This window comes from Myotis yumanensis, unplaced genomic scaffold, assembly GCF_028538775.1.
Source record: "Myotis yumanensis isolate MYYU_CA2020_CCGP unplaced genomic scaffold, mMyoYum1.0.hap1 SCAF_2, whole genome shotgun sequence".
Taxonomy (NCBI): domain Eukaryota; kingdom Metazoa; phylum Chordata; class Mammalia; order Chiroptera; family Vespertilionidae; genus Myotis; species Myotis yumanensis.
This window is the reverse complement of record NW_027223753.1, coordinates 43,504,287-43,522,846: the sequence shown is the minus strand read 5'-3', so window position 1 is coordinate 43,522,846 and position 18,560 is coordinate 43,504,287. Positions and strand designations below refer to the sequence as shown.

The 18,560-nt window shown below is 34.8% G+C and overlaps 1 protein-coding gene across 11 annotated transcripts in view; it reads right to left on the bottom strand.

Annotated features, from left to right (window-relative positions):
- The window catches only part of NFIA (nuclear factor I A), a 373,969-nt gene that overhangs the window by 329,118 nt on the left and 26,291 nt on the right, over positions 1-18,560 (bottom strand). Inside the window, exon 3 of one of the 11 annotated variants that reach the window (XM_070405245.1) lies at positions 15,460-15,826. The exons of the other annotated variants lie outside the window; for them this stretch is intronic. Within the exon in view, the coding sequence (XP_070261346.1) occupies positions 15,810-15,826 (17 nt within the window). The 3' untranslated portion in view covers positions 15,460-15,809. Of the gene's footprint in view, positions 1-15,459; positions 15,827-18,560 lie in introns of those variants that run through there. 11 annotated transcript variants of the gene reach the window in all.

Sequence of the window (18,560 nt, the reverse complement as noted above, 5' to 3'; positions counted from 1 at the left end):
TCCCACTTACAAACACAGAATATACATTTTTTTCCCTAGGACCTTGAAACCTAAGGTCCTTCTAGCTATATAACATTCTATGATTCTTTGAATCTATTTTTATTTATTTGCTCACTTAAACTTTTTCTTGTTAGGGAAGGTAGTTCTAGCCTCTCTTAGAATATCTTTCCACCTACACATCTTCCTACTGCAATAACATAAGTTGAGCTGAATGCACAGTTATGTAACTTTAAGATAGAAAGAAAATGGAAAAGGGAGTTTTACCCCAGTCCCACATGCTATCACCACCAAGGCCCACCTAGTGAAATTTCACTTTACTAATATACTAAAGGCAGCACTAAAATATTTCCCAATAGGTTAGGTGAAAATTCTTCCTTCTTCTGATGTATTGGGGGAGGGAAGGAGAGAGTGAAATCAAACCATTCAAAGTTGGTATGAAGGCATCTGCTGCTATAATTTCCTCCACAATGCTGGTTAAGGACAGCAGAGTCTTTTCTTGTTCGTATCTACTCACGGAGTGCAAATTCTTTGCCTCATAAAGCGAACTCTGTTTGTGCTGAATGTATATTCACGATTTCCTGCTAATGAGGTAAAAACTGATTCCAGATGAGTAGAAAAATGTCTTAGTTTTCACTGAAAATTAATTCCAGGACAAAAATGTAAGATAGTTTTTTTACAAACCTGTAACTGCTTATCAATTTCTGATTCCTTGCTTACATATTTACTCCCTAGATTAATTTAATTTTTTGGAGGAGGGTCAGTTTGTGATAACATGATATATTTTTATGTTCTAAGCATAGGGTTGCTCATTTCCATCCAGAATACAAAGGGAGCTTATGTTTTCTTGTCCAGAAGAGAACTCTTTTTTAAAAGATCAATACTATATGGCATAGAATACCATCTGGAAAACAAAAGTGTTCAAAAGGCACCGGGAAAAACAGAGTTAAAGTGATCATGTAATCAACCTTCACTCACACTAGAATATTTAGCTATTGCATCATGTGCAGTACACAAGTCACACGCTGTCCTCAGGCCACTCCATTGAGTAACAGACAATGCAATGCTTTAAATTTGATTTCCTAATGTCCTGGAGGTCAATTTAAGAACGTACCATTTGTTAATACAGTTCTTGTAAATTTATTTGAGATTTTAAAAACTGGACCTGGTACTACGGCTAATAGATATTAGTAACAAAATATAATATGAGGTACTAGTTACAATTAAATTAGGCAGCATAAAATGCAAAGCATTGCTGTGTTCAGTCTTATATCCAATGTGGGTAGTTACAAATGTAAAAGCATCTTCTGTCCTAGGACTCGGACTTCATTTCTAATGTTTCCGTTTTCCTTAAATTCAGAACCAGCTAAAGCATTTAAAAAGTAGTTTGTGTAAGAGCCATATTTCTAGTTTGAAATGGACTTACTTAGAGGTGGTTAACTTCAAAAAACCCCAACTGTCCGAGTCCTAGTGTATGTTACCTTGATCGCTTTTAAAGACATTTTCAATAATGTCTTTTGAGATGGGACCAGAAATTACTTTATTCCCTTCCCAAAGGCTTCACTTACAAGCTTATCACTCCCTTGATGGCAGGTCTGTGTTACTGAAAACTGTTACTGTCACAGCAGAGGTGGAATACGTGGACGTAAGAATAACACCATTAAAAGCGACCAGAGTTTGCCTGGAATGCCCAACCCTGTGTAGCAACAAACGTTGATTTTGATTCTAACAATATTTTCAAACAATCCTTAAATCTGGCACACAGAAAGAATACTAATCACCTAGATAAATGTGTTTCTTCTACATGCTGGAGAAGCGCCATAAGAATATATCAAGTTTAGTAAGCTTATGTGAGTGAGGCACTGTCCCACTTGGCATTACTTATTGAATTTCATATTATTTTATTAGAATGTTGATACAGACATTACGTGAAACTCTGCAATTAAGCGAATTCAATCTTGTCATCTCACATAATAACAAATATTACAGAGTCAAACCAAATCTATGGTCAAGTGTATAGCACGTGATTTAAGCCAAAGAAATCAGGTTTGATCTATATGGACCCAAAAATTTAAAGTGGAGGGGGAAATTCCTTTTCCTTGGCCTTGATCCAAATATGCTACCTATATAAATCAGGTTCCTTTGAGATGTTCAGTATATCCTACATGAAGGAAATAAACTACCACCCCTCTAAATTCCCAAACTTTTTCCTTCAAATGTTTATTTTTAAAACAATATCAAAGTTGACAAGTTCCCAGAGATGAGCAGAGGGGAAGCTATTAAAATTCAAGGACATTAAGCACAGATATCTACTCACCAGATATAAATCTGCTGTTGGATTACTAATTTTTCATTGAAAAATTATATACTCTTATACATTTCTTACCCAACAATGAAGCAATCAAACACTATAATGGATATACTATATTTCCACAATATTTTCAGTTATAATGAAGGGCATAAACCTTCAAACCTAAAGACTGAATTTTTAAACTTTCCAGAGTCTTAGTCTGGATACAAAAATTTAGCAAAAAATAGCACAAGTTATTTCAGCCATACAAGTTATTTAATGAGCACCCATGCAATCTATGCCAAATAAAAATGAAGAACACGGTGCCATGCCAACTTCTCTGATTAATGCATCCTTAGCTTACATTTCCATACAGTTTCTCTTAATTAAAGACAAACAGAAATTTCCTCTCACTAAACACTTTTGGTGCACGTTTACTTTCTAGACTTATTTCTAAAAGTGTATATCATTTGTTTTGCTGAGTAACTGAATTACTTCATATGATAAAACCATTAATTACGTGGACCTGGTAACAAAGGAAGAGCCCTTGGCGCAGGAACAGAGGCTGCAGGGTTTATGTGCGCTGTGGACTTTGGGAGTGAGGTAAGCAGGATTTTGTAAGTGTCACTAGGTGCAGTGGGGGGGTGGGGGGATACTTAAATAAAACCAAAAAAAATCACTAAATTATATTCATTGATATTTAAGATTTCATGGGATATTTTTACCTAATAAAAAAGGTTTATGTACATTAGTTCTCTCAACTAGCTATCATAATAATTTATCTGAAAATTAGCCTGAATAATTTCCTGCTTATATTACAAAAGGAAAAGACCTATAATATTTTTCATATTCCATGCACTTTTTCAAAGAATCCTGAGACTTCTCCTAAATCAAAATGATTTTCCTCCTGTCTGGATGCCTGTAGCAATTATTAGCTCTATGACTCTTTAGCACATACTCTCTGGTACTTACACCATCAAGAGGCAGTACACAGCACGGTCTGCAGTCACACAGACCTGGATTCTAGTGCTGCCTTCACCACTCACTTGCTATGTGACCTTGTAGCAAGCTGTTCTTCCTTCCTGGAGGAGCTTAGTTCTCTCTCTTTAGACCATGCTATCCCAACACACCAGTGTCCAAACACAATGGTCTTTTTCTTTGTCCCTGGTGTGTGTGTGTGTGTGTGTGTCTGTCTGTCTGTCTGTCTCTCTCTCTCTCTCTCTCTCTCTCACACACACACACACACACACACACACACACACACAAACTCATACTTTCAACTCCCACCAAGTTCTTTGCACCTGGTCTTCTGTCTACTTGGATGCTTAGGGTGAGTGTGGCCTTACCCTCCATATTAAGCAGGAACCCCTCATTTATTCTCTATCACCTTGTCCATTTCCTTTGGAGATTTGTCACATTTAGAAATCATTATATTTGTTTACCTACTCCCAAACTGTAAACTCCATGAGAACAGGGCTCTATCTGCCTTGTCCACAGGTCAATTCTTAATGCCCAACACAATGCCTGGCGCATAATGAGCAGCCGATAATAGTTGGCTGAATAAATGAACAATACTGATTGAAAACATCATTACATATAAAATTATTTTCTCCAATCAGATTCCCAGAAGTGATGTTACTAACTGTAAATTTCTCTCCCTTTCTTTAATCAGGGGATGTTTCATAGTCTGTGGCCCACAGGAAGGTGTCTTACAGACCAGGGTCTACTTTCATCACAAGTGGGTAGGCAATTTGAGATAGAGACTATGTCATATGCATTAAGCTCAGAGCCTTATACACAGTAGGTACTCAATAAATACATCTGAGAGCTTTAATACCTAAATGATAAACTGCAGTCTGTCAGGACAATGAATTATTAAGCAACTGTTATTAGTATGGAATATGATGACCTCTTAAAACATTCAAGTTATATCTACCAAATAATATTGAAAGAAAAACACAAAATTACACGTGCTGTATCATTACATAACACAAAAACTATGCCTACTCATGAATCCATATTTTTTCCTGTTCTTACCATTACTATAGACTTGACAACAAAGGACTCAGGTGGACAGAGACTAGTTCCTAAATACAATATCTCTAACTTTCAGGAGGGAAAAAAATGGTATTAGGGAGACCAACTGAATCCTGTATCACCACCCAGTGATTCATTACAAACATTCATTTCTCTGGGGTCATTCTTCCATCACTATGGAGGGATTTATATCCATAACCTCCATTAACATTAATGGAAGGTAGCCACATAATTTCACCAGAAGTCCACTAGAGAATCGGGCCTGTAAGAGAAAGAGCTTTCATTTATTAAGTTTATAAAGAATTCCTAATATAACACAAATATATAACAGGTGCCTCTGTTAACTGCCATTGATGAGTGCCATTATGCTGGAGAAGGTGAAATTGAACAATTAAATTAATTCTGCTATATTCACAGAAAAGAGAGCTCATAAAACCATGTACGTCTAACCCCTTACGGCTCCCTCCCACTCTCCACAAGAGACTATCCTTTGATGCTCTACTGTAATTCCGAAAGCAAATAGTAGTTCAAAGTATTTCTTGTCATTGGAAAAAAATCACCTTTTAAAATGGAATGTTCTAACAAAATACACTCATACATGCAGGAAATAAGGAATTTACAAGCCAACACAAAGTCATTATTTAATTTTTAATTAGGCTTCACCTAACAATGGAAAACTAAGTCTTCCTTCATCCATTTAACAAAATGCTCATTGAGAATACTCCATGGCTTAGAAAGCTTCCGAACAGATGTCGAAAATGAGAATTCAAGACTCAGGAAAATAGGAAACTCACTTTACTCTGTTCTCAAGTGATGTGATAAACAAACAGCCTCACCCACTGCAGTCGTGGTTGATAATTTATTTCTAGAGTCTGATGACTCTATGGCAATTCACTCTGCTGATGAAACATTCTTTATTTGGGTGGGATGCACGCAGATACCAACTTAACGAATGTCATTCCCACAAGATAACAGACCATCGAGAAGATGCATGCCAGGCAGCACTGCATCGAGAAGCCACTTTTCGCCTATCAGAAGACGCCTTCACAACCGACAGTGTTTATCAAATTCACAAAACCTCATTCCTGCCAGGCAAAGTTTCAAAGCCAGCTCTGTTTCTTCATTAAGGTCATCTAAACTTTCTGATATCCATGTTTTCTGCATTTTTGCAGTTGCTAAAAATCCTTGCCTTTGCAATAATTAATAACAGCACTAGCAGTGGCAGAGATGTACTGTGAAGTTGTTTTAATTAACACGGAGTCTCACTTTGACTGTATACAAGGGCTTCCTTAAACCTGTAACACGATTTTACTGGTACCTAGAGAATGCTCCTTCTCCAGCATTATTTTGGGATCTCTGATTTGGTCCTTGCATTTGTACCATTGAACTCTGTTGTAACTGGGCAGCCCCAGCATAAGACAAAAATCAGCATCAGACTCAAACTCTTAGAGGTGAAAAAAGGGGTTTCCTTAAACCAAGAAGAAAACAGAAAATATGGCAGCTGCTCCTCAGATCATCCTTGGAGGGAAGAATCTGGATGCAAGTGAAGAACTGGAAAGAGCAGGAGGACTATGGTGCTTACCATTTCTTTTGTTGTTAATCTTCACCCCACAACCCCAACCCCCCACCCCCAGAGATTATTTTTCCATTTATTTTTAGAGAGAGTAGAAGGGAGGGGGAGAGACAGAGAGAAACATTGATATGAGAGAGAATTATTGATTGGCTGCCTCCTGCACACCCCCTACTGGGAATCGAGCCTGCAACTTGGGCATGTGCCCTGATTGGGCATCAAACTGTGACCTCCTGGTTCATAAATCAGTGCTCAACCACCCGCCACACTGCCCAGACAGGAATGTGAAATTTTGAATGTATATTCAAAATAAACTCTAATTATGCCAAGGGAAAATATGTCAAAGGGACCAGATACAGACCTTCTCCCTCTTTGGGGCAAGGGCAATTGGACAAATCTTTTCAACTTTGCCCAGGAATAAGTTGGCAATTTCCTTTGGGTAGCCTTGCTCAATGACTGGCACAAGGTAAGGGATGGGTGCTTGCTGAATGCACATGGGCAGCAGACATCACATACACTAGCACACCCTGTGCTCCATCTCAACCTCGTGCTGTTGAGAACACATACCACCCATTCCCACTGCTGTGCTGTCCCTTCATTTTGCTTGCCAAACTTCAAGGCCCTGCTGCGATATCATCTCCTTCAGACATCTTCCTCAGTCTCCCTGACTCGGAATGAATACTGTCCTTTGTTGGGCCACATGAGTCCCTTGTATTCTACCTATAACCTAGCACTTAGCATGCTGTGCCTCTTCTCCTAACAATCTTTGAGCATCTGGAAGGGAAGAAGAATGTCTCAATTTTCTCTATTATTCTTCTATGAACAGACACCATGTTACTTATTTCTAGTAAATGATCAACACATATTTGTTGAATGTTTAAAATGTGTACTTCTACCTACACCAATACATTCTGTCCTGTCTGAACACGATGCCCAATTTCCTCCTGATTATATTAAAATACCTAAAATGTAGTATCTGAGGCCAAATCTTTTCTAGGCTCTTGAAGGCACTCTCAGATTACTTACTATAAACAAGGTAAATATAGAAAACTGACAAGAAGAATGATAACAGTCACCATGAACACACCATGTCCAACCTTATCAAAGATAAGCCTTCAAAAGATAAGAAGAAAAGTCCAGAACATTCTCCTGAGTAACTGGAACATGCCCTCAACTTCCAATAAAGATCAAATATTGACAATGGAACAATTTGGCCAAGCACAAAAGAAACTGAAACGTGTTCTCTAAAAAAATCTGCTTTTTTAAAAAAAATAGAGGGGAAAATAATCTGGAAATCATTTTCCTTTGAAAGGATAAAGGGAATAATGTTCTTTTTTCATACTTATCTTTCTAAATATATATAGAATCACTATTAAAATTTTAAAAGATGTTTTATTATATAAAATATATATCTTTTTAAGTTTTAAGTACCACCTCAGAATCAGAAATCATTTATTTTTTTCTAAAACATGCTTGCCATTTTATATATTTAATTCACTATATTACCCAGGGCACAGAAAACAAAACCTACTATGATTGACACTTTTGTGCTGAGAGAACTACAAAAGCCACTGCTCGCTCTCCCTAACTCCACTCCGTCCTGTTTCAGGCTCCCTGCATATGAGCCTGGTGATCAATCTTGCCAAAGCACTTCCTAAAACAGGTCATATCCATACTCCAAAGCCCCACATGACTCTCCATTGCCTAAATTTAACCAGGCACTCAATGCCCTCCCCTACGGGAACCCGCCATACTCACCAAGCTTGTCGACTTACTTGACCTGCAATAAATCTTGCACTTTCACTCATGCCTTTCCCTTGCTCTCCAGTCTCTCTACCAATCTGGATCATCGCCCCTCCTCACCATCTAATTTCCAAACAACAAGCCTTCAATCCACAACTCGAATTTAGTTTTGTCCAAAGGTTTTTTGATCATCCTTATTCTTCATAAATTCTCTTCTAAATTTCTACAAGACATGTTCTTATTTGGTCTGTATTTAGATGTCCCCAAGAAGGATGTGTGTTTCATACAAGCAAGTACTACTACATTGTGTATGTATGTATGTGTATGTGTGTATATATATATGATTATATCCTCCACCAAACCTAGCATGATGACTCACATGCAGTCAATACTCAATACATATTTATAAACTAATTATCTCTAAGACAGTAATTTATAAACTTTACATTATGAGATTTTAAAATAAGACTATAACAACTAAATTAAGATAAACTATGTATTATAGACAAAATGCTTTCAAGATATTGAGACATATTATAATTAGAAACTTTCATTCTAATCTTATTCCTAATCATGTCACATTTTTAGGGCTAATAAAACATTGAAAATACTAACTAAGCAGGCTAATTTTAATTCCTCAACCCAAATTACTATAAAAATTAACAATAAAAAAATTGTAAACTCTGCCAGTGACATTTCATCTCCATATATGCACAATGTAATTAATACAAGCTCAATGGTAGCAATAATTGCATATGAAATGAATGAATGTTAGGCCCACAGCAGAATTTTGTGAGTTAGTATGAAAACTTTAGTAATCCACTGTGTGCAAACATGTCCCTAATTTTAAATGGGTTTTAAAGAAGAAGATAGTTTACTATACTAAATCACTCCCTATGAAGCTAACTGCATTTGGGTGGCCATTAAAAAAAGTTTTCTGACTAGAAATGTGAGCTATTACACATGTAGAATACCTTTATCATAACCTTAATCTAGGACAACAAAAAGGCAAATACAAGACATTGAAAACACCTAGACAATCTGGAAGAAACCAGCCAACACTTAAAAACTGACCATGAATGAACACTATAGGGACACTTTACAATTTACGAATTCCTACAGACATACATACACACACACACACACACACACACACACACTTCATCATACATCTCAAGAGTCATGGTATTCTACATTACTACATAAAAATGATAGTATACCTTGATTTTAATTTAATCTCTTGTTATGCTGATTTAGAAACCAGAGTTTACTGCCTTTTAAAAAAAATTTAAAGCTAACTAAAACTGAGAGATTATAAAAGGGGTAGAGAAATATATTCTTAAACAAAGAGAAAGTATTCATTTTTTTTAAAATGGCATAGCTCAAATACTAAAGACATACTCAAGCTGCCAATTTTTAGAGCATGTTTTTTTTTTTTTAAAAAAATCTTTCTATTTTGGACAAATAGGATTAAGCTTCTTAGACAATTCTTTGTTGTTTTGACTTCAACAATTTATGCAAATGAGATGTTAATTAGTGTAATTGTAACTTAAATTATGCTTGTGTAAACCTCTCCATTGGTAGAAGAGTGTGGGAATCTACACAACTGGTATTTAAAGTAGCTGTACCAACTCCCTTCTGAAAGCCCAGCATAGCAAGATCACTTTCATGTCTTTACAATTTGTTTTTATGAGGTGATAACATTTTTACAAATACCATCATTTTTGGTTTTTTATATTGTAAGTGACAGTCTGACATTTTACAACTGGCTTATTGAAAACAAGAATTGAGCACTCTAGCAGTAACGGACATTAACTGCTGAATAGAGATTCAGATGCTAATGAGGTGAGAGGGGCTCCAGAAAGTTTTGATAAATGCTACACACACTCTAACTAGCTGTGAATGTGGGTTGACAAAGAACATCTACACCAGGGTTCAATAAAATGTAACCCTTTAAATTAATCATACTGGCAGTATTTAATAGAATGCACAACAATCTCCTTTTCTGCTGGCTATAAAGCTGGAGAAATGCAGAGTCCTCACAAATGAATGCTCCCACATTTCCCACTCCACACTGCTACTTTCATCTGAACATCTACAGCTGTTTCAAAAGTACTTACTGTAAACAGCAAAGTATAAGCAGATTTTAGAGTCTGACTCTTTCACAACATAGGATATAACTTTTTTTCTTCATTTTTATGCATAGATTTAAATGAAAACTCCTAAGGAAAAAAAAAACATTGAAGATTTGAGTGCTTGGTTCAGAATCCAGCACATAGTAGGTTCTTAGTAAGTGACAGTTGCTATACTAGGAAAGACCTGGCAACTTATAAAAAGAAAAACCATCTGCTCACACAGGAAAAAATAAGAAAATTCAGGAAGTAAGGGCTTCTGTCTTCAGATTCACAAACTTAAAGTAGGCCTTTGTTCTTCAGGGGCTGTTGGGAAACCTATTTTATTGCTTTTGTAAAGAAGTCTTTTTATACAGAAGAAAAATAATAATGTCCTAGTAAGTGAAACTAGAATGAGCCTCATTATCACAATGACTTATTTTATTTAATTTTTGATGCTCACACTAACCAACATCTATTGATTGCAAACTTGTACGTTTCAGCAGACTGCAGTTCAAGAGATCACCCTTATATTTCTTAAGCAAATGCAGAACATTAACATGTTATTTCTTCTTAAAGTGACAATCCCTAATATCCTCTTTGGTTTTTGCCAATTTTAATCTTGGCAGGAAGTGGAAATCTGTGCACTCAGCAACACTGCAATCTTGCTGGCTGTCAAAATTATGTGTCAGCCAATGCCTGAGTGGTATTCTTGTCATTTCACCATGGTAGGAAACCTATCAGCCTGACATATAAAGCCTCTAAAAGTAGTGATTTATGCCAAAATGTAGATAAACTTACCCACCACCTAAATTTCATTTTTATAATTCCTATAATTATTATAACTTCCCCCAAATAGTATATGTCCAAACTGTAGTTATATCTTCGAGGATGCTTTTTTTAAAATTCAAGAAATAATTATTACTAAAATTGTTTTAGGTTAAAGATGACTAAATTTTAAAACATATACATTTGTCTACACTGGCACACATATGTATATATTTTGTGAATATGCTTGCTACAGATATTGCATACTTTTTTAAAAAAAAAAATCATTTTCTCTCAAATAGTCTCCATGTGAACCACACATTTCCAAGCCAACAAACTAATCGCTTTTCAGTAGACTGGATAAAAATGATACCTTTACCCTTCAGCAAGCACTGGTTCCTCTTTGACTTTTTAAGAGTAAAAACTATCACTTAAAAAAAGTGAACAAGTAGAGAAATGTGTGCTATGGTTTAGAAATGGCCATTTAGCCAAATTGCATACCTGTGCTGTGTCAGCGTCCTGGCAGAATCATCTCATTCCACTGGTCTAATGGATGGCAATTGAATTTAATTAACAAAACTCCTTTGACTTAGTTTCATACAGTGCTGAATGTAATGGAATGTCTCTCTCTCTCTCTCTCTCTCTCTCTCTTTCTTGCATTTAAATAAAAATGTCCTCTACTTTAAGAATATTAAAGGCGATACATTACACTTAAAGATATAATACAGTCATCTCCTTCCCCGTGGCTTAAATTTAGTTACTGAATTATATAACATAAAATAATTAAAAAGATACTTTGATAGTGATACACAGTATAGATTCAATTACCACAATGTATCCATTAAAGGTACTTTTTATAGTATGAATAAAATACAAATCCTCTTTATGGATCAATACCAGAACATAATTCTATTCTTCCTCCTAAAAAACGGAAGTTAACCATTATAAATCATCTTCACATGAAAATGGTAAAAAGGTATTCCTTTGAAAGTGTTCTGTTAATCTCAATATATTATGTTACTTTCTCTATTATGCTCATTTTTAAACTGTACTAAAATTCTAACAACATTTGATAACTGATTAACAGAAAACTTATTAACCATTCTTTTTTATATTTACATAAATGCCTGACATTAAATTCAGAGGGACATTTCCATTAACTAAATAATATTTTCTAAATAAAATCAAGAACACACCAAAAAAAATGTTCCTAAGGGATTCTGAGTAAATATTACTACTGTGCCTAACTTTTGCCTGGCTGGGCACTCTGAGACAAGTTCCTATGATTGATTATTATGGTATCTCTGAATCTTTGACTTTGAACCATAACCTTTTTTGCGAACAATGACAGTTGGGACCTACCATTTGCCATCTGTAGAGATGGAGGGAGGAAAAGGACTTCACGTACATTAATCAACCAATTAAGAACAGACTTAAACAAAACACTAAAGCATAATAAACCCCTGACTGCTTAATAGCTTTCTACTTTTAATAGTTGTCTTCCTGCAGTCTGCTCACAAGATTAGGAGTAATCTGTTCAAGTCTTAACAAAAATTGCATAAGGAAAAGGGGAAAAAGTAAACCAATCCAAACCATGAATTTTAAATTGTAAAAAAATGATACTTAAGGATTCTATAATTCAAATCAAAACTTAAGAGGCTGACCGCACACTACAGTATCAAAGAATCTCACAGCCATACAAAATATGGTCATTTTCTTTACTGAAATATCTAAAATGATTAGTACATACAAATAAGCCTCTTATTTTGAAATGTTAGATAACTGCATTCTTTAAAACACAACTCACCAAATAATTTATACTATCTCCCTGCACATGAAGTAATTTGCCAGGAGAATTTGAGGATTCAACTATTGTAACATAGAGCAAACCTAGTAACAAAATTTGAGGAAAAATTAACAAAAATGAGGTAAGTTCTTGACCTTTCTCTGATTAAAATATGATCAGCAAATGTAGTATTTAAATATTAAGGCATTAACTCAGTCTCATTTGTGAATAAAAAATAAATAGGAAACCAAGGGATGAAAGTCAAGGATGCCCATACTCACAGGTTAATTCAACACTGAATTAATTGGCAGTACTAGCCAATGCCGTAAGAAGTGTACGAAGGATAAAAAGCATAATACTGGAATAGCAGAAATGAAAGTGCTATTGTTTGTACATGATATGATAATCTACACAGTAAACACAAATTAATTTACAAATTACTGGCTGAAAACATGTAAATATAACAGGATGTGAAATTACTGTACAAAAATTAACTGTATTTCTATATTAGAAACACACTGGTAGAAAATATTCTTTTAAAAACACAATTTTCAAAAGCAGCTTCACAAAAAAAATTCTCAAGACTTGAGTAAAAAGTAATTCAATCAATTGAAAGATAACATTTAAATAAATAGACATACCATGTTCATAGATGTACTAAGATCTGATAGTAAAAAAATAATTCATCTGTAGATTCAATACATTTCTAAACAAAATCCACTTTTTATGAAACTTGAAAAAATGATTCTATCACCTCACACCTGTCAGAATGACTATTATCAAAAAGACAAGAAATAACTAGTGTTGGCAAGGATGTGAAGAAAAGGGAACCTTTATGCACTGTTGGTGGAAATGTAAATTGGTATAGCCGCTATGGAAAAAATTAAAAATAGAACTACAATGTGATCCAGCAATTCGACTTCTGGGTATTTATCTGAAGAAAACAAAAATACTTGCTGGAAAAGATACTAGCATATTCACCCCCATGTCTATTGCATCATTATTTATAATAGCCAAGATATGGAATCAACCAATAACTTGATTTCTATCAATGGATAAATGGATAAAGAAATTGTGGCATACACACACACATGAGTATTTGGGCATAAAAAGAATGAATTCCTGCCATTTGTGACAACATGGATGGACCTTGAGGGTATTATGGAATATGAAATAAGTCAGACAGAGAAAGACAAATACCGTATGATTTCTCTTGTATGTGGAATTTTTTAAAAAGGGGGTCATGGATATAGAAATTGGTGGTTGCCAGAGGCGGGGGTGAAGGGGCAGTGAGAAATGAGTGAAGTGTGTCAATGGGAAAAAGAAAAAAAAAGAAATTCAATACTAAAAGCTTATTTGAAACCATAGCTCTGTAGCCTACCTTGATGAATATAAAATATTTAAAAAAGAGAAAAAAGCTTTGAAATTAGAGTGAATTCTGTATGTAGAATAAAATATTAAATATAAATAACATATACTGTATATGGAATAGTAAAGAGATAAGAATAACTAAAACACTCCTCAATAAAGGTAGGAAGGATTTGCCTTATCAGATATCCTAAGTAACTATAAGTGCTTAGTAAGTGACACAACATAGTGTTGGTATGGGGTAGATAAACTGATTATTGGAACACAGCAGAGAATCCAGAAGCAGATACACACAAATATGAAAACTTAATAAACAAAAGAGGTAGCCTGGAAGATTATTTGGAGGACTAGAGAAACTATTCAATAAATGATGGAGTGGAAACTATCATTCACAAAGAAAAAATAAAATTGAACCTCTCCTTCATACCATACACAAAAATAAATTCCAACTGGAATACAAACTTAAATGGGAGATGAGCATTTAAAGATGTGTAAAAAATACCATGTATTCCTAACAGAGCAAAGAAGGATATTTTAAATAAGACAAAAGCACTAACCGTAAAGAAAAGGGATTGATAAATTTTACTATATTAAAATTAATTTTTGTTCATCAAAGATATCTTAAAGCAATTAAAAGACTAGCCACAACCTATGAAAAGATATTTGAAAACATATAATGCAAAGGAGAATTCAAGAGACATAAAGAATTCCTAACAAACCAACAAGAAAAAGACAAGCAACAAAATAGAAAACATAAAAATCAGTATTTATTTCACAGAAAAGGAAAGATATAGAAAAGATGTTTAATCTCATTATTAATCAAATGAATAATGCAAATTAAGACCACAATGAAATATCACTTTATAGCCACCAGGTTGGCAAAAAGTAAAAATTTGGCAATAGTAAATATTAGAAAAGACATATATCAACATGAATCTTTTGTACACTGCTACTGCTAGTGAGAGTGAAAATAAGTACAACTATTTTAAAAATAAAATAATATTATTGTTTTTTAAAATGTAACATTTGCCTGGCTGGTGTGGCTAAGTGGTTGAGCAACAATCCACGTACCAAGAGGTCACAGGTTCGATTTCTGGCCAGCGCACAGGCTCCATCCCCAGTAGAGGGCATGTAGGAGGCAGCTGTTCAATGTTTCTCTCTCATTGATGTTTCTATCTCTCTCCCTCTGCCTTCCTCTCTAAAAATCAATAAAAAATAACTTAAAAACAAAAAAATGTAACATTTACACACTCTGTGAATCAACAATTCCACTGTTAGTACATGCCCTAAAGAAATTCTTACACACATGCTCCAGATGACATGTTACTATTCATAAGACTTGCTGGTAGCAAGAAACTAGAAACATCAAACGCTGATATATTATACAAGAAGAATAAATTACAGTACATGCAGCAATATTAGAAACATTGAGTGAAAATCAATTTTAAGAAGCAGATATGTATGTATGTGTGTATGTATATAAAAGTTTTATAAAACTTAAGCAAAACTGAACAATATATTTAGTACACATATATGTCATGAAAACACTTCTTTTATATGAGGGTAATGATGAACACAATACTGAGGATAATGGGTAATATTTCCAGGGAACATAGAAGTAAATGCAAAATACTGGTGATGCTCTCTTTCTCAGGTGGGGAGACAGGTCCCCAGGTCTGCATTTCATTATTATGCATTATAACTTACATATATTCTTATATTGAAAAATAAATGAAAAAGAAATAAGAAATCAAACCAGCAATGTTTATTAAAACAAAATGATTTTTCACAATATCCTAAAACCTTTCAGCAACAGGCCTGAAATGGTTTAAAAGAAATACATGTGATTCTCTAGTTTGAATTATTTTATTAATGCAGTCCCATTTTCCCCAAGAAAATATATGAATAGTTAAATTGGGGGGGAATCTTCATTCTTTTTTACTTGACTGATGTGAATAATTTCCATTTTAAATCCAATCTCAGTTCCCCATGCAAACAGGGGGATGCAGCCATATAGGAGGTAGTAACTCCAGTATGGACAAATCCAAACAGCAGATAATCCATATTTCTGTTTGACTTAAAATGTATCATTCAGTCTTTTAACATTCCATTCCATTATGCTTGGTTTCAAAGAAACTTCTATTCTTGGGAGGGGGCTGAAACAGGATGATCCAGGTTTGTTGTAAATAGCTGGTAGTAATACATACATACACACAGATCATATCATATAGCATATACCACATACCACATATCACATACATATGAGAGGAGATCAACAAGGTGGGAATTTTTTGGTCTGACAGAGAGGTGCGATTTTTTTGGTCTGATAGATGAGTGCACACCTTCCTTCCAATGATAATATTCACTATCTGGGTATAGGGCTGAGTTTCTATGAATAATTTCCAAAAGAAATTTTTTAAAAACCTGACTGAACCTGAGTGGCATGCAGTACTCAAAGATGAACTTAACTGAATTGAGAAGCCTCTTATCTCATCACAAGCCCAGTCAGCATCTCACTACATACGTTTTGGTAGGTAGATTGATGCACTACTCCTTAAAAAGGCGTTCTACTTCAGAATGCCTTCGTAGGTGTGCTGAATTGAGAAACTGAAACAGCGATATCTGTCCATCCACACTTCAACAGGATGAAGGTGATCATCTTCTCTCAGACACAAAAAAATATAATCAGAGAATTAAGTAATAATTAAATGAGGTAGGATTTCACTGATAAGCATTATAGTGGCTGCTATAAAGTTACTCTGTACCAGTCAAGATCTCTCCACTACACACCATCTAAACACACACTCCTCACCACCTGAGAGGTGTTCGACCAGCCACACCAAGCAAGAACAATGAATACTCTGAGAAGGGCCATGAACTCATTGCAATAGCATTAACTACATTATAAAATTAGAAAGTAACCATTTTTCACAAGATGCTATAATTTCAGTAATTAAATATCTCTTTTAGAGATTGATAATACTCTAAGGGAGAGAAAAATTAGAGTGTTTCCTAATTCAAGTTCTTAATAAACATAATCTTAGTATAATTTTAAGAAAGAAAAAAATAGAGATATTTACCTCTTCAATACCTGACTAGTGTTTTTGTCAAACATAGTTAGAGTTATTGAATGAAAATTTACAACATCTGAACAGGTATTTCTCCTTCCCAAAATTCTTATTATCTAATAAGCAATTAACCATACATTGATCTTGACCTGAATCTTACACTTCAGAAATAAAAATGAAAGGAATTTCAAGAAGATATATAAGAAAATGCAAGTTTCTTATTAGTATAAACAGAACAGTGGTTCTCAACCTTTCTAATGCCTCGACCCTTTAAGAGAGTTCTTCATATTGTGGTGACCCCCAAGCATAAAATTATTTTCGTGGCTACTTCATAACTGTAATTTTGCTACTGTTATTAATCATAATGTAAATATCTGATATGCAGGATATATTTTCATTGTTACAAACTGAACATAATCAAAGGATAGTGATTAATCACAAAAACAATATGTAATTATATATGTGTTTTCCAATGGTCTTAGGCGATCCCTGTGAAAGGGTCCTTCGACCCCCAAAGGGGTTGCGACGCACAGGTTGAGAACCGCTGAGTTAGAAGATGCCCTGATCCTAGGAAGCACACTGGGATAGCCCATGGTTTATACCACCTTGCAAAATCAGGTTGGCACACTATCTTCTTTGCAGCTTTGAGATTCAATTAGAATGTAAGTGAAAAAAATTGCATTCTAGTTTTCATTCCCTACTGGAATATTTTTGGTGACTGCTCACTAAAGAAGATGGGCAAAAATTTCATCCCGTTCAGCATTCTATGAAGCACAAAAGAAGACTTTTCACATCTTTTTAAAGCAAATTAATTTTCATATGATTTTACAAGTTGTTGTTTCTCATTATGTACTTTTAAGGTTTTGGTAAAAAAAAAAAAAAAAAAAAAAAAAAGGAGAGAGAGAGAGAGAGAGAGAGAGAGAGAGAAGATTTTCTGTTAAATGCTGCCGTTATCCCTTGCTGAAACCAGTAGGAGCTTTTAGATATGAAAATGGGGCCAGAAGGAAACACTTTATGGGAAAATCTGCAGTGGCACAGTTTTGATAATGAACATGCCTAGAGAAATAAAATCATGCATGCTGTATGTGTTGGGGGGAAGAAACTCTTATCTTCAGTTGGGTTCTGTTTCCCTTAGAGAGGCTTATGTTACCTACAATCAATAGGTCTCCAATTAAACAAAGAAGATTTACATATGCTGGTGCATTTTGGAGCTAATGAAATTGGTCTACAGTTTTGATGAGAGAAAAGCATTGGATAGGAGGGGAACTTTAGTAGTTTACCATATATAATGGGGCCCAAGTCCTTAATTCTGATTTCTAACTTTTCTACTACTACCGCCTGTGGCCTTTCCCAACTTGGGGTAAGTAACTATGCCAAAATACACCTGATTCAGTGAAGAGAGACAGACAAAACTTTAAATGCTCTCTAGAGACAAGGACATGACTGACATTTTCCCTGTGGAGCAAGAGAGTATATGATCCAACCCCGCCTCCCCCAACACCACCACCACAACCAAAGTGTGTCTATCCTAAGGAAAGGACTACATATTTAATCAAGATTATGCTCTTTAAAAATTCAACAGCATGAAATTAAATCCCTTTGTCTCCCCTCTAGCTGGGTACCTAGCACATAGTAGGTACTTGAGAAATGACTGTAGTCATAAAGATGATTTTCTTACATAAGCTGAAGCAATGGTTATATTTCCCTATCATCTTTACTAGGTAAACAGTTCAAATAAAAGTCAAGACCAGGATCTTAGATGGAAAAACAAATAGCCTGACAGTTTTCTATAGATAAGTCTGGCATCACCAAACCTTTATTT